This window comes from Mirounga angustirostris, unplaced genomic scaffold, assembly GCF_029215605.1.
Source record: "Mirounga angustirostris isolate CCGP_5_RB_7025 unplaced genomic scaffold, mMirAng1.0.hap1 SCAF_10, whole genome shotgun sequence".
In the NCBI taxonomy this organism is placed as follows: domain Eukaryota; kingdom Metazoa; phylum Chordata; class Mammalia; order Carnivora; family Phocidae; genus Mirounga; species Mirounga angustirostris.
Window position 1 is genome coordinate 128510825 of NW_026991718.1, and position 17195 is coordinate 128528019.

Genomic DNA, 17195 nt, shown 5'->3' on the forward strand with positions numbered 1-17195 from the left:
GGTCTAGAGGGAGGGTCAGGCAGGGCGCCTGACTCATTCCATCAGCCGAGATAGTAGCACATGACTTACACTAGATTCTGTCTGGAAGAAATCTGAATCTTGAGATTCTGAATCTGAATCTCTCACCCCAGTGAGAGAGTCCTACAGCGACTATCCCAGGGGTTCTGATGCTGACATACCCAGAAATTTTCTGGTTCTGTTCCTTCCTGAAACCTCATTTTTCTCTGATGTGGTGAGCTACCCCAGATCTTTGCAACAGACTCACTTTTGTCCCACGGTCACTAAGCGGTAGAGAGGAAGCTTAACCCCAGGTGTCCCCACTCCCCCCCGTCCTTGCTCTTAGCCACTCTGATGGTAAGTTGTGGAGCAGTGTTTTGGGGTGCAGTGTTGAGGACTCGAAGCCAGACTGCCCAAGCTCAAAGCCTGTTTCTGTCACCCTGTGCTTCTCACAAGGCAGTCAACCTCCCCATGCCTCATTTCCTCATCTGTAAAATGGGGATTAAAATGCCTACCTCACAAGATGAGGTTGAGGATTAACTAAACAACCCTCTATGAACACCCAGAAAAGTGCTTTGCACATAATTAGTACCGTGTAAGGTTTTGCTGCTTGATGGTGAGGACAATCATCACCAGCATTATCACCAAAGAATCAACATTCATCAAAAGGTGAGAGAATAAAACAGCAGTAAGCATCCATCTCTAACATCTCCAGAAAGAATCCAAGCACCTCCCCTCACCGTGAAGCCTGGGAAGGCCCCGAAAACAGCTCACCTGTCTTGTCCGTGAGTAAGTAAGAAATCCTCCCCAGCTGCTCAGGGATGGTGCTGGAACGAACCACAGTCCCGGGGATTTTCGAGTCCCTCCGAATCACCCAGCTGTACACAATCTTGCCCATGTCCAGGTTCACACGCAGGCTAGTCAGAACACCAGAGCAAACACCAGGTTAACAGGATATCCTCGAGGCTCCTTGTGTGTCTGTTTGCAGACAGCAAGGACCCCAAAACACATCAGAGGTGCCACAACATTTGGAAGCCCTCCCCGTAGCCACACAGCCTTGAGGCCAGATCCACAGATTCAATGAATCAACAGCACTCTCAGATATCTCACTGACCAAATCATCACTTCCACGAAGCTATTTTGTTTTGGACTAAAATAAAACAATGGAAGTCTAAAATGCTTTTAAAATACTGAAAATGGGGGCACCTGGGTGGCTCAGTGGGTTAAGCTTTTGCCTTTGGCTCAGGTCATGATCCCAGGACCCTGGGATCAAACCCCACATCAGATCAGCCGGGACTCTGCTCCTCCCTCTCACCTCTTCCCCACCCCACATTCTCCCTCTTTCTCTCTCTCAAACAAATAAATCTCTTAAAAAAGAGAGAAACCATTAGGTGTGCAGCTCAATGGCATTAAGTATAATCACACTGTTGTGCAACCATCCCTCTCCAGAACATTGTATCTTCCCAAACTGAAATCCCATAACCATTAAACAACAACTCCCCACTGTCCCCTTCCTCCAGCCCCTGGCACCCACCACTCTCCTTTCTGTCTCTCTGAACTTGACTGCTCTAGGGACCTCACGTGGGAAGACTCATACAGCATTTGTCCTTCTGGGACCAGCTGATGTCACCCAGCGTAACATCTTCAGGGCTCATCCCTGTTGTACTGTGGGTCTGAATTTCATTCCTTCTTAAGGCTGAATGATATTCCATTACATGTACTCTGTTCATCTTGAAATATTATTTTATTGCAAAAAGTAAAATCAAAAGAACGTCAAATTCATTCATACTCCTATAAATTAACCAAACTGCCTACTATTTTACTGGCCAGCCATTGGCCACAGGAAGATTCAACTCACTGATTTCCAATCACGTTGTAGACAGAACTTTAAAGATTACAACTTCACTTAACGTTACACCACAAACACTTTTTCGCTGGTGATAGAGCAGATGTATTTTTCTTTGAAACGATGATCTACACCACACTGGCTAGGGGTCCAATCCCCCTGTTCTAGGGACACTGCGGTACCAAAACTACAATCCCTCTCCTCAGGAAAACATAAATTCTAGCTGGGATGATATAAATACCCAAAGAGCAAGACAAATTATAAGGCAACATATCGAGTTTAAGATAGAGATTATAAGCACTACAAGCTTCAGGAAAAAAAAATAATTTATTTTAATAATGATTTACTAAACATCAATTACGGGGGAAAGTAAAAACAAATCCCCAACAATACAGAGCTAAATAGTTAGACCTGGAATATATAATAGGTCAGTTCTAAAATATATTGGGGTACCAGTATATTTGACAGGCAAAGTTATCTGCAACACATCTCTCTGTAAAAAAAAAAAAAAAAAAAGGTAGATTTTACGTAAAGCAGAAAGAATACCACTTTAAAATAGAAAGCAGCTGAGAAAAAATATATGCCAAAATATTAAGAGCACCTCTCACTTAGTTGTGAGATGAGAGGTGATTCTGATCTTATTCTTTTGCCACTGTGAATCTCTGTTCTTCCCTACTATGACAATTACTTGTATCATTTTTCTAAGAGCATTTATTCAGCCTCCACGGAAGGCAGGCAAACAGGTGGTACGAGCCACCACTGCTCATCATCACCGTACTTCCCTTTGAGCGCAGACCTAAGCCCAGGATCTGTCTCAACACAGCGTCCCGGCGGCCACCACCAACCTCGTGAGCCGGCAGATGAGATGGGCTCTAAATGGCATCCCTGGCACAGTGCAGGCAAGGCAAGATCTTTTGAGGGAAGACTAATTCAGGAAAGGTTGGTTCAGGGACGAACTGCACTTCCCCTGGTGGAGTCACAGAGCAGGGCTGACATTCCTGACTACTCTCCATCATCGTTCTTCAAAGGGACCACGAGTAAAGAGAAGAAAACGTCATGGCTCATTCTCGGCTTACCTGATGGGAATGATGTTGGAAAACAAGAGGAGGAAGCGGATGATCTGGAGGTACCAACGCCCAGCAAAGTGCTGAAGGGCGACCATGACCAGCGACACCACCACCAAAGCACCAAAGAGGATCTTGGTGAGGCAGTTCACTTCCAGGTCAAACAGGCCAATCTGTGGGACGATGCACAGGGGAGCTTGTGATTAGCTGGTGCACCCCGGCGCCCACCTGGAGAACTGGTCCCTCACTCAGGAACACCTGCCCCCCCAGGTGAGAGTGGGACCCATCAATCCCTGTATCTTTGGCTGAGAACACTGGGCTCCAGGGACTGGGGTTCCTAACAGACATCCAAGGGACCTCAAAGAATTCTAATTTTTTTTTTTTTTTAAGATTTTATTTATTTATTTGACAGAGAGAGACACAGTGAGAGAGGGAACACAAGCAGGGGGAGTGGGAGAGGGAGAAGCAGGCCTCCCGTGGAGCAGGGAGCCTGACGTGGGGCTCGATCCCAGGACTTTGGGACCATGACCTGAGCCGAAGGCAGTTGCTCAACAACTGAGCCACCCAGGCGCCCCTTTTTTTTTTTTTTTTTTTTTTTTTTTACAATTAAGAAGACAAGGGCGCCTGGGTGGCTCAGTTGGTAAAGCGTCTGCCTTCAGCTCAGGTCATGATCTCAGGGTCTGGGAATTGAGCCCCGCATCAGGCTCCCTGCTCAGCGGGGAGTATGCTTCTCTCTCCCCCACTCCCCCTGCTTGTGCTCTCTCTCTCTCCCTCAAATGAAATAAAAAAAAAAAAATCTTGGGGCGCCTGGGTGGCTCAGTTGGTTAAGCGACTGCCTTCGGCTCAGGTCATGATCCCGGAGTCCCTGGATCGAGTCCCGCATCGGGCTCCCTGCTCGGCAGGGAGTCTGCTTCTCCCTCTGACCCTCCCCCCTCTCATGTGCTCTCTCTCTCATTCTCTCTCTCACAAATAAATAAATAAAATCTTTAAAAAAAAAAAAAATCTTTAAAAAAAAATGAAAAGAGGGTAAGTCTATATAAATAAAATAAGTGTTAGGTGTTCCTGTCTTTAAAGCTAGCTCCTCGCCCACCAACACCAATCATCAAACTCCATCAAGTCAGAAAGTTGTGACAAGGAAAGGCATCATCCTCTGACCACGTACACACCTTACTTCGAGGATTTGAAGTGTTCATGACACTCCGGAGTTCTCTGCCCGTGTAAAGAACAACACCCACAACAGTACCTGAAACGAGAAAAGCGCAACGCAAAGAAATGTTAACACAGACGATGATCCAAGGCCACAAGGACCAGCACGGTAGCTACTGGCCACAGGCTGCCATTTCAATTTCAATACAATTTAAATTCAACAGAAAGTAGTATATCCAGTTCCCCACCTTCCCTCCACTTTCACACAGTTTCAAGTGCTCGGTAGTCCCTGCGAAGATACAGAGCACCATTATTGTTGCTAAAAGGTCTACTGCTCAGCGAGGGTCTATGGGGTCCCCTGGGATGGTGGGGGGGGAGTGGAGGTCTGTCCTTCATGCCTCTGCCCTCAGAGCCTTCCAGAGGTGCTTAGAACATTCCTATCTTCACACACTATTATGGAAACTTACGAACACACTCTTCTTATTAGAGCCTTCTTCCTGTTGATTCTGTGTCTAACTAGAATACTTGGGGGTTTTCTGTCCAGATGACCATCCTTTCCTGAGAACTTCCCCACCCCTTCTCACACCTCCCCCACCCCTGCTTATCAATCTTTCTAAAAGTCAACAATTTATAGAAGAAACACAAAAGGCCAGTTAACATGAGAAAAGATGCTCAACTTTGTGAATAATCAAAGAAATGCAAAATAAGGGGCGCCTGGGTGGCTCAGTTGGTTAAGCGTCTGCCTTCGGCTCAGGTCATGATCCCAGGGTCCTGGGACCAAGCCCCACATCCGGCTCCCTGCTCAGCGGTGAGCCTGCTTCTCCCTCTCCCTCTGCCTGCCTCCCTGCCTACTTGTGCTCTCTAGCTCTCTGTCAAATAAATAAATAAAATCTTTTTTAAAAATGCAAAATAAGCCACTTTTATCCCTATCTCAACAACAAAAACTCCACAGATTGATAACATCCAGCGTCTCCGTCAAGAGGCGGAGAAATGGGCCCTGTCGTAACATGCTGTTGGCTGGAGTGTAAAGGGGAACAGTCTGTTTTGGGGTGAAACTGGTAATATCTATTAAACATTTACCTGTCTCCCCTTTTCAGTGTATGCCACGAAAACGCTCAACACAGTGGGGAAGACAGATGATGAAGGAGGAAACGAGAAACAGGTAATCACAGACGGCGGCAGGTGCCATCGTGAAAATCAGGCGGAGGAACAGACTGGAAAGGAGCTGAAGAAGCCTGCTGGTTGGTATGGGTCAGAGAAGCAGTCTTTGAGTTCAGGACACCTGAGCAGGAGCCTGAACCCTGAGAAGGGCCCAGCCCCACCAAGCTCTCAGGGAGGATGCCAGGAACACAAGCAATCTGGTCTCTGCTAGGAACAAGGAACACCTAAACTCTCCTCCCTCAGAGGGAGATGCAAAACCTCAGAGAGCTTCAAACAGAGCCCAAGCCCAGAGGAAGGGCTAGGACTGCGTCTCCCCGACAAAGCCCCGGGAGGAGACACTGAAGTCCCCGCTCCACGCTTAATGCACACAGTGCGGTCCCTTCCAGGCAGGCTCAGTAGATGGCAGGCCGGGAGAGCTCACTTGCTGGCTCCTTGGCAGATGGGTCCTGCACAGATGTGGTCGGTCTCGGTCGCCGAGCTCCAGGGTTCAAGAGGGTGCTGATAACAAGGGTCCCTGAACAGGTCCTCCACCGGCACCGGCCAACCATGAGGCCTCCCAAGGCTGAAATGAAAACGGCCCTTCTCCCCAGTGCCTGCCTGAGCTCAAGGCCAAAACCACTCCCATAATATCTGAACACCAGCCACAGTCACCAAGAGAAAAACCACACACGTGCGCTGGTTTGTTCTATGCTGGGCTTCAAAGGTTTTGAATTCATCGCCATCTTTTAAATACAGGAACTTTCATATAAAAAATTGAGAATTCTGGCTTCTCCTGGAGAATCAGGAGATCTGGTGACACTGGGTCCATATTACCAGCAGGTGTCAAGCACGGGCACTCCCTTTATCCAGGGGCAAGCTCTCGGTTCATCCTGGTCCCCACACAGCCCAATCCACCCCTTCAAGACCTCGTGACCCAAGCCTCTCTGCCCCCCACTTCCCATGCTGTCAGCTCCGATGTCCCCCTCTCCCGCCCTCTGCAGTGGGCAAACTGCAGAATCCTCGGCCAGCTGGTTTCTCCAAGTCAGAATGCTGTGGTCGGGCGTCACACCAAGTTCTCCCTAACTCTCCACGACAGCACGGTCCTCGGGTCAGGGCCTACTCTGTGACCCCTTTGTCCCTGTCTGCGACAAGATAAATGCTACCCCCAAGAGTAAGCTTTCAGAAACGTTTACAGCAGTAGACACTGCTGTGACATTCAAGCGTGCGACCGCGGGATGAGTCCCACTGAACAGGGTCTAGACCAGCTGGACATGATCAAACCCATGTGGCAAGGTGCGCAGGGTGACAGCAGGGCCAGAGGCTGATCTGCTGTGGACTGGGGTCGGGGGAGGCAGCCGCACAACCAACTGGAGAGTCTGAGAAGAACGGGGCCCCATAACACCGGGGCCACCCACTCTGCCAAGCCCCCAGGCAGCCCCCCATCCCTTCCCTATCTCACCCCAGTGACCACTCAGCCTAGCAGCACTGGGTTGGGTTGCCATGATAACCGTGTCCTCTCTAGGTTGATGCCAGCCAAGGCAGCTGGACCCTAGGCACTGCCTGGGAAGCTTTTTCATTTTTTTAAACTTTCAAGTGATAAAAGCTGAGTGACCAAAACACAGGAGTTAGATTATAAAGAGAACAGAGAAGTGAAATCTCACAGAATTAAGATGACTAACGATGGCTGTTTCTTGAGTGGAGCACCAGGAGGAAATGGCTTGTATATAACTTCATGCGTGCATTAGAATCAGAATGCAGAGGACTCTGCACTGAGAAGCAGGGGAAACTGAGGCCAGCTGAGGAAACAGTAAATGTCCAGCTTCTCAGACTCACTCCAAAACCTACGCCCGCTGGAGGACTTGGCAGGTAATGCCACCAGATCATTGGAATCACTGCTCTCTCTCTCTTCCCACATCACCAATCACACTTTGAAATCTTTTCTCCCATCTTCAAGATCCCAACCTGTTTTCCACTCTCTGCCTCCCAGAAGAAGACCTCCTAGGCTGTGTGACCTTAGGCAAGCTGCTTAACCTCTCTGAGACTCCATTCTTCATTCCATTAAATCCCCATTTAATGTTGTGAGACCAAAACAAGAAAACGGCAGCAAAACACTTCGTAAATAAAAAGAGCCTGATAAATAAAAGACTCATTACTGTTCATCTCTGAGATTAAGGCTGACAGGGCCCTCCACCTCAGAATTCTCCACATGGCCACTTAAATCGCTTCCCTTTATACTGGTTTCAGAGGGATTTCAGAGAACTGCCCCCATTTCCTCCCATCTCCTCTGTAATTTGTATTAAGTTTAGAGTAAACTACAAACGCCACAAGGGTGGAGACAAGGATTTTCCGGCAGGCCACTGCAACTCCAGGACCTAGCAACAGAGCACGGCAGCATCACATAGAGACGCTCAAGAGAAGTTTTTTGGGGAGGGGGGTCTGGCTGGCTCAGTCAGATAAAGAACATGCAACTCTTGATCTAAGGGTCGTGAGTTCGAGCCTCACTTTGGGGAGTAGATTATACTTAAAATGAAATTTTAAAAATTCTTTAAAAATTTTTTCAAAAAAATAAAAGGTTTTTTGTGTTGTTGTTTTCTTGCTGCATGGAAGAAGCAGGCAGGAGAGAAGAAAATCACCAGAATAAACACCAGACAGACATGTGCATGTGAATTTATTACTAAAATGTTAATATTGTTAAAACAAGTGCCTAACCAAACAACTCAAGCTATCAGGAATCAATGCAGCTGTTACCCTTGGGGCGCCTGGGTGGCTCAGTCGGTTAAGCATCTGCCTTCTGCTCTGGTCATGATCTCGGGGTCCTGGGATAGAGCCCCACCTGGCCCCTGCCCACATGCACCCAGCTCCCTGCCCAGCAGGGAGCCTGCTTCTCCGCCCCCATGCCCCTCCCCCCTCGTGTTCTCTCTCACTAGCTCTGCTCTCTCTCTCAAATAAATAAATAATCTTTTTTAAAAAGGTAGCTGTGGGGGGGAGGGTACTGGAAGGCAGCTGGGGGACTACTGGGGGGCTGACAAAACCCTGATTACTGATCAGAGCACTGGTGCTATGTTTGGGATTTGGTTACTTTCCGTATACATGCTATCTTTCAATAAAAGGGAAGAAGAAGAAGGACACGTGCCTGCAAGGAATGACGTGTGTGCCATTCACGTTACAGCCTGGTGAGAAGATGGGCACATCCCGGGCGCCCTGAGCTTCCAGCTCTGCGTGTGCCAGATACAGCACAACATGGGGAGTTCCAGCCCCTCGTGTTCTGACCTCTGCGCACACCCCCTATTCCACCTGCTGTTCCCCACCCCAAAGTTTGCGCTTTCTCCTTTCACACACCTCCAGTCCTCGCGGGCGCTCTGGACACGGGGCCACACGCACAGACTGGGCACAAGGGTCGGGAGCTTCGGGCTGGAGCCGAGGTAAGGCCCCTCTGCCAGTAAGTTTTCCTAACATCGCTCCATGAATTCAAATATTTTAATATGAAACTATATAAACACTCCAAGAAAACATCAGTGTATTTTTCTCATTTTAAAGCAGGTAAGATTTTCTCAGCATGTAACAAAAACCAGAAACATAAAGAAAAAAAAAAATCAACAGGTTTGAGGATATAAAAATTTTAAATTTTTGTGCCAAAATACAAATGAGATCAACTGGGAGACAGTAATTGCAATTAAGGTAAGAAACAGAAGAATGCTATTCTTAGGATATAGAGTTCTTAGAAATCACTTTAAAAATTTTTTTTTAAGATTTTATTTATTTAGGGGAGCCTGGGTGGCTCAGTCGTTAAGCATCTGCCTTCGACTCAGGTCATGATCCCAGGGTCCTGGGATCAAGCCCCGCGTCTGGCTCCCTGCTCAATGGGAAGCCTGCTTCTCCCTCTCCCACTCCCCCTGCTTGTGTCCCCTCTCTTGCTCTCTCTCTCCCTGTCAAATAAATAAATAAAATATTTTTTTAAAAAGATTTTATTTATTTGAGAGAGCATGAGCAGGGGGAAGGAGCAAAGGGAGAAGCAGATTCCCTGCTGAGCAAGGAGCCCAGTATAGGACTGGATCCCAGAACCCTCGAGGTTGTGAGATCAAGCCCCTACATGTGGCTCTGCACTCAGTGCAGAGTCTTTGGGATTCTCTCTCTCTCCCTCTGCCTCCCTGCCCCAGCTTCTCTCAAACAAATAAATAAAAATCTTAAAAAAAAAAAAAAAAAGAAAGAAAGAAAAAGATTTTTTTTTTTTTTAAATAATCTCTGTACTCAACATGGGGCTCAAACCCACAACCCCAAGATCAAGAGTCACATGTTCCACCACCTGAGCCAGCCAGGCACCCCCACAAATAACTTTTAAAAGGCAAATCAATAAGTCAGATATTTATTCAGTGGCTATCAAATGGGCAGAAATTAAAAAGTCAAACAGAAGACAGTGTTAGCTAGGATGTACATATAAGGTCAGATCATCAGGAGTGTGATTTAGAAGAAGAGGAAGTTTACTGGGTGAACTAAAATGTAAAATGTATATACCCTTTGCCCTAGGAATTCCGTTTCTATGGAAATGTGGATAACATCAATATTTAGATTTTCTATCTGGAACAACCAAACAAAGCACATCAAAGACAAAAACAAAAAACAAACAATAAACTTTGAAAAGAGATCTGCATCACGTACGAGATGACAGTTTGATATTCTCTCTGCTATGAAGCATGCTTACAAGTCAATAAGAAACAGAAAGTAGACCGACCAAAACATTAAGAAATGTCTTATGTGTAGAAAGATGTTTCCTCTATTCACAATGAAACAAAGAAAACAATAACAAGATACCCTCTATCACCAGACAAGAACAGTAACACTATGAAACTCCTGCATATGAAATACACCATAAAATCGTTTCAAAAACCAGAAATGGGGAACTCTCACAAACGAATAACAGAAAGAAAAAAAACAGCTAGTGGGTACAAAAAGTAAGGGACAAAGGAAGAGACCAGACAGACCACAAGGAAAGCCAACCTTCCAGGCTATCTAGGAAATGCAAATCAAAACACACTCCTTATTTTTCTCTCAAATTATTAAAGATGAAAAGGAATAATTACTTGTTAATGAATGACTTCAAAGGGGAGAAAAACTGGGAAGGAAGAGTAACCAGTTCTGGGACACGTGGGCGGGCACGTGGCAGGGGAGAGGCTGGAGGGAAGGGCTGCCGCAGGGGCTGGTGGGCGTGGCCTGGCAGTGGGCGTGGCCTCAGGACCGTGCAGCACCTTAAGGACCCATTTCTCACTAGCGCTCACGAGTGTCCGTTTGCATTAAGCGGTTCATCTGTGGACGGTAAACAAGGCGGCCCTGCATTTAGTTTGTGCTGGTCGGTGCTGGTCAGTCCCTTTCCTAGCCACAGAGTATCCTGAGCACTTGTTGTACTGAAGAGCCACAAAGCAGCATCAAGCACAAGAAAACAGGTTGGCAGGAGGGAAATGTGCTCGGAGAGGGAAAAAGTGATCCTCCAACAGTAGAGACAGGAAGTTGGCAGTAGTGTAATTACATGTTAATAACAGTATATACTGTTACATAATACATGTAATATAGTATAGTAACAATAGCTGCACAGTATGTTCTGCTTCTGGAGTAGAGTGCCTGGGTTCAAGTCCCAGCTCTGCCTTTTACGTGCTGTGTGACCTCGGGCAAGTTACTCAGCCTCACTGAGCCTCGATTTCCTCATCTGCAGAATGGATAATACTGGCAGCTGCCCTCACGGTGATGTTGGGAGGGGTCAGTGAAATGGGTAATGCACGTAAAGGGCTCGACGAGGTGCCGGACAGCCTGGTGGCACCCCACGGCTACCAAGCACTGCTACCGCGACACTGCTCAGCCCCTGGAACCTCTTCAGGTCCGTTTCACCCCAGGGTTCAAAACGTAAAAGACACCAATTTCCACATCACCTCAGCGTTTTAAACACCAAGGCTCCAACTCAGGCCCACGGCCCTTTCCTGTGCACGGGGGTGGGGGTGAGGGGCCAAGACCGGCAGGACTGGCTCGGCAGCCCCCACGGACACAACTTCTGGCCAGAACATCCAGGCTGGCCCAGTTTCTGGGAGAGATTAGAATGTCAATCTCAGGTGGCAATTAAGGGCTATTCCCAGAGTGGACGCTGCCAAAAAGCGCACCGGCCGGAGCAGCTTCTCTTAGAGATGTCCACAAGCGTCCGAGGGGCAATCAGATGTCAGCAAAATTCCCTGGAGGGGCAGGAGCAAGTGGAAAACACCATATGACCGATGGCTAATTTTCCCAACTGACAGATGATTATTCTAATTATACAAAAGGATTTTCTTTCCTTTTCAAATTGCTAACACATTCCTCAGAAAGGGAGCCCTTACCCGACGCGATGACAGTACCAGCCCAGAGTGTGTTCTCTATGCTCAAGCTCTCGCTGATCGGAGGGTCGCTGTCTTCCTGCAAAAGACCAACGGACACGCATTTATCCACCGAGGTTCTGGCAGAATCCACATGCTGTCTCCAGCCTGCTCTTCCCAAGACAGGAAGAGAGGATGACCCCTATTTGGAAGCCCCCAGTTCAGCCAGGAGAAAAAGGACAAACTCCTAAGCTACCGTCCTCGGCGTGGTTTTCATTCCCAGGGCCATTCGTGAAAAGACTGGTTTGTGACTGAAGAAGGACAGGCTTCTAACACTGAAGACATGTCTTAGAAGGCAAGAGCTAAAATGGCAGATGCAAATCAAACACAAACGGCCCTTTGCTGGCCAGTCCTATGGCTTCTAGAAAGAGACCGTGAATTTAATGTGGGTTCTATAAATCTACTGTCCCAGATTCTTCAAATAATTGAAATCCAAATTTAATTTCTATCCTGAATAGTTGGGAAGTGGCTTAAAAATTGTTAACAATGCCAGCCGGGACTTGTGTGGGTAGAAGAGGTCATGAACGTGTCCGAAGGGGACAGAAAGAGTACCTGCCTTCACACCACAGAGTTCCCGTTAATTCTAACACCATTCGGCTCTATGCTGTCAGGTAATTCAAGCTGTTCAGAGGCCTGGAGAAAATCCCGCTGTGCCAACCTCACTGAGAAACACTATGTCAGCTTTCAAGGTGGGGCTTCTTAGGGGAACCTCACCCCTCCCTGGAGCAAAGCTACCCCCTGACAAAGACCTGTCAACGCTTCTCTGTAGGTCTCCGTCACTAGCACGTGCTCTCAGTAAGGCAGGATCGCACAGTCAGCTAAGCCTACTTACTCTGGTAAAAGTTCCCACAAAGTTGTGAATGTCGATATTTGGCTCTTCTGCATAGATGTATGATCGAATCTGAAGGAGATCCTGTTCAACAGAGGTAACATTTTGGAGTTAAAATGAAGTTCATGATTAAAAAGATTTTGGGAGGCCCCCCCCCCCGATTTTTCAAAAGCAACTCTATCTCCCAAACAGCAAGCAGGCTCTCAAAAGTATAGGGCAGGTGGAAGAAAAAGAAGAAAAAATTTTCTATTAAGTTAGTTTAGGAATCACTCCACATGCTATCCCACGACACCCTGCAGACCCCACATTGAAGATGCCTGTTTATCTGTGTTCACCCCATGCTTCCCAAACTGGCTGACGGCCGAGATCCCCCCTCTGCTCCACTGCAGTGACCAAGAGCTGGTTGTGACAGTCAACAAGTGGTTACTGGGCCCTACTCTGTGTAAAGCCCCGGAAAAGGCAGAGGGGTAAAAAGCAAAAAATACACCTCACGCCCATTAGGATGGCTACCATCAAAAAAGTATTGGCGAGGAGAGGGAGAAACTGGAACGCTTGTGCACTGTTGGTAGGAACGTAAAATGGTGCAGCCACCATGGAAAACAGCATGGCGGTTCCTCGAAAACTTGCACATAGAATTACCGTATGATTAGCAGCCACTCGCTGGGAACTGAAAGCAGGGTCTCAAAGATATTGTACAGCCATGTTCACAAAAGGATTATTCACAATTACCAAAAGATGGCAACAACCCACATGTCCATCAATGGATAAATGGATGGGATATATCCATATGATGGAATATTGCCCAGCCTTACAAAGGAAGGGAATTCTGACCCAGCCTACCACATGGATGAGCCTTCAGGACACTATGCTAAGTGAAATAAACCAGTCCCAAAAGGACAGATACTGTATGATTCCACTTAGATCAGGTCCCTAGAGCAGTCAAATTCAGAGAGACAGAAAGTACAGCGGTGGGTGCCAGGGGCTGGGCAATGGGGAATTGTTGTTTGATGGGTACAGAGTTTTTGTTTTGCATGATGAAGAGCTCCAGAGATGGACGGTGGTGATGGCTGCGCAACGTAAACGTGCTCAACACCACTGAACTGTACATTTTAAAATGATAACATGGTACACTTGATCCGTATTTTACCACAGTAAAAAAATTGGAGGAAAAAAATCTCCAATCAGGTGGCCAGGCAAATTTGGACAATACCCCTTGGCTACAGGGACCTAGAGGAGGGGTAGAGGCTACTGGCTGCAGCGTTGGACTCTTGATTTCGGCTCAGGTCGTGATCTCAGGGTTGTGAGATGGAGCCCCACATGGGGCTCTGTGCTCAGCGTGGCGTCTGCTTGAGGATTCTCTCTCCCTCTCCCTCTGCCCCTCCTCCCTGCTCTCTCTCTCAAATAAATAAACCTCAAAAAAAAAACAAAAAAACCTCAAGACACATTCAAAGTAGACAAGAGCAAAAGTTGCAGAATCACAAATACAGTGTGATCTCATACATGTATAAGCTCCCCCCTACCAAGAAGTTCACAGTTGTGCATTTGTAGGAAAGTGTGCTGGCAGAGGTCTGGAAAGATCACCACGGACTTTACATGATCCCCGGAGGGAAGCAGGTAAGGTCTGCGGCAGAGGCCATGAGCAAGACTTTTCATTTCTTCCTCCAAGGCTTTCCATATAATTTATTTATTTATTTTTTTAACAAGAATATATTTATGTAATGCCCCGGTCATCCTTTCATACAGTTCTTCTGCTCAGTTGCTGCTCCCCACTCAGATCCCTCCGGCCCAGTAAGGAGGAGTTTCCTGGCACAAAGAGTGGCATCTCCTCCTTCTCTGGAGCCCAGCCCAGGCCCAGGCCAGACGGGGGTTGGGGGGGGGGGGGCTGGTAACATGGGTGTTTATTAAACTGACGCATCCAAAGCACACACCGACAAATGCAACTCTGTGCAGCAGACAGGCAAGCACCTTCATGATTCTAGGCTCTTCTAGACTGTCTCTTAAAGAGAGTCCTTCAAATCATTTTGAGGATCAGAAAGCTTCCCTTGGAGAAATCTTACCAGGAAGTTAAAATGCATCACCCAGAAAAATCAGAACCCTTTCATTAGATGAACCCCATCGCGGGGGCAGGACGGTGCCTCCTAAGGATTCCTAGGGGCTCCCAACCATCGTTAGAAACTCACTGCTCTATATACGAAAACAATGAATCGTGGATCACTACATCAAAAACTAATGATGTATTGTATGGTGACTAACATAATAAAATAAAATTAAAAAAAAAAACTCACTGCTCTAGAATTCTGGTTTAAAAATTAATACTAATAACAGTGCTATTTCACTTGTCACTGACCATGAAAAATCATTAGGGCAGGGGGCACGTTTACTCGTATATTAACATGGAACATTCTCCTGCCCACTCCTTCCTCACAGAACACGGTTAAGGAACAGCATCAATCCACGTGACCACAAGCCCAGGAAAAGCTATCATGTTCTTCCTAATCCTTTCAGACCACTGTTTGGGCATGTTGGTCTCTGGGCATTTAAATTATGTTTTGTGACTCTGTAACCTAGTCTATGGGCCACATCCAATCCACGTGGCTCGTGCTTAAACTTACTCTCTGGCTCCCGGCCCCGCCTCTCTTTACCGATCATGGTCTGAGTGATGTGGGGCTAATGGGGAAGTGTGGGGCCCTGCAGACCCTTGAGAGCTTGCTGGTTCTAACTCCTTAGGCCACCCCGAGACAGGGTCTGTGTGCTGTTCCTCACACTGTTCCACGCATGGGGTATTCATTCAGCAGTGAACATACCAGGCAGAACTCTGCTCTCGGAGATACTGCCTTGAAGTGAGTTGGGGGGGAAGGCAAGGAAAAGGTGGTCAGAAAATGCCTCTCAGATAAGGAGATCTGGGCACAAAACCCAGGAGGTATTCAGGAGAGGCCCAGCCAGGCAGCCCCTGGGGTACAAACTGTCCCTGGCAGAGGAAACAGCAAGGACAAGTGCTGGGACGCAGAGGATGCCTGATCAGGAGGGAGAGGGCACGGGCGGGCAGATCACCCAGGCTGAGGTCCGGGTTCAGGCAGGGACACAGATCACACGGGCCTTGAGGACAACAGCAAGGGCTGTAGTGTGGGTTCTCAGTAACGAGAAGCTTCTGGAAGCCCTGAGCAGAGGAACGATATGCCTGCCTTACCTTCTAGCTTTATGCGAGGCACCTGGCTGAGGCTTCTTAAGATTCTTGAGCTTCCCTCCAAAGAGCCCCTCCCCCCCCCCGACTTCACTCGAGCCCCTCCCCCCCCCCCGACTTCACTCGGCCACAGGACCTGAAACCACAGGTGCTGGGGGGGTTGCCCAGGACCCCATCCTGTCAGCCCTCCTTCACACCTGACATCCCACATCTGGCCCCTGAGGGCCTGAGTTCGAGGGCCTGACAAGGACACCGTGGCCAGTCTGTGTTTCCGCAGGAGAGCTACTCACGGCCGCAGTGGGGAGCCTCTGCGTGCAGGCCACGGGGAGCCGCAGCTTCCAGTCGGTCTCGCCATCCAGCTGATCCGTCCGCAGGAAGCAAGAGCCTGTGGAAGGAAGGTGGCACTGGCTATTCGCTTTCCATTCAAGGATCCTTCCCCTGGCGGCTCTCAGTAGTTCCTGCTCTGGCCTTTGTAAAAATCCCATCAGTGGCCAACAAACAAAAGGGAAAACAAATACCCCGTTTCCCACTTCCTCTGTAAGCTTTTGGGTTGGAAGATCTGGATTCAAATCCTCACTCCAGGGACCCCTGGGTGGCTCAGTTGGTTAAGTGTCTGCCTTCGGCTCAGGTCATGTTCCCAGGGTCCTGGGATCAAGTCCCGCATAGGGCTCCCTGCTCAGTGGGGAGTCTGCTTCTCCCTCTGCCTGCAGCTCTCTCTGCTTGTGCTCACTCGCTCTCTGACAAATAAATAAATAAATTTAAAAAACCAAAAACAAATCCTCACTCCATCATCTGTTCACAGTAGAGACCTGGGCCGGTTTCTTGACTTTGCTAAACACCAGCAGGCCCTATCCGTGAAATGGGAGGAACACAGAGCTCAGGAGCTTGCTTATAAAGATTTGGGGTGCTAGGACCCCCAGCATGGTGGCTGGCACAGGGCAGCTAGCATTCGAGGCCATTCTGGGCAGGAGATATGGACACCTTATCAGGAACCAGACTCCTGGATTTCAGACCAGCTACCCTACTTACTAGCTGCGTGTCCTTTGTAGTTACTTAGGCTTTCTGAGCCTTGGTTTCCCTGGGTGTAAAAACGGACAGAACAGCGCCAGTGGTGCGGACTCTACAGCTGACCCTGGCAGACTGCTCAAACTGCAGGAAGTGCTACCAGAGCATGTGCTCGTTACCCGCTTGCACATGGATGCCTGTTTCTGTCCAACGTGCAAGCCCAGCCATGAGTCAGCGGTAGATTTCTTTTTTTTTTTTTTTAAAGATTTTATTTATTTATTTGACAGAGAGAGACACAGTGAGAGAGGGAACACAAGCAGGGAGAGTGGGAGAGGGAGAGGCAGCCTTCCCGCTGAGCAGGGAGCCCGATGCGGGGCTCGATCCCAGGACCCTGGGATCACGACCTGAGCCGAAGGCAGACGCTTAACGACTGAGCCACCCAGGTGCCCCTCAGCGGTAGATTTCATCAGACCCAGAATGTACTGAGTTCACGGACACCGCAGCTAAGACCTCTGGGCACCATTAAGGAAAAGAATGTTTAATCTTCGGGGGGCAGGGGTGTTGGGAGGGAAGCATTTCAGGGACCCTAATCCATGAC

At 48.2% G+C, this 17195-nt stretch overlaps 1 protein-coding gene across 2 annotated transcripts in view; it reads right to left on the reverse strand.

Annotated features, from left to right (window-relative positions):
• Positions 1-17195, reverse strand: part of ATP9A (ATPase phospholipid transporting 9A (putative)) — a 131085-nt gene that overhangs the window by 58463 nt on the left and 55427 nt on the right. For both annotated transcript variants that reach the window (XM_064573355.1, XM_064573356.1), the window contains exons 7-12: positions 15883-15977; positions 12415-12495; positions 11547-11622; positions 4074-4150; positions 2920-3080; positions 772-914 (exon numbers count right to left, since the gene is read on the reverse strand). In XM_064573355.1, the coding sequence (XP_064429425.1) occupies positions 772-914; positions 2920-3080; positions 4074-4150; positions 11547-11622; positions 12415-12495; positions 15883-15977 (633 nt within the window). The remainder of the gene's footprint in view (positions 1-771; positions 915-2919; positions 3081-4073; positions 4151-11546; positions 11623-12414; positions 12496-15882; positions 15978-17195) is intronic.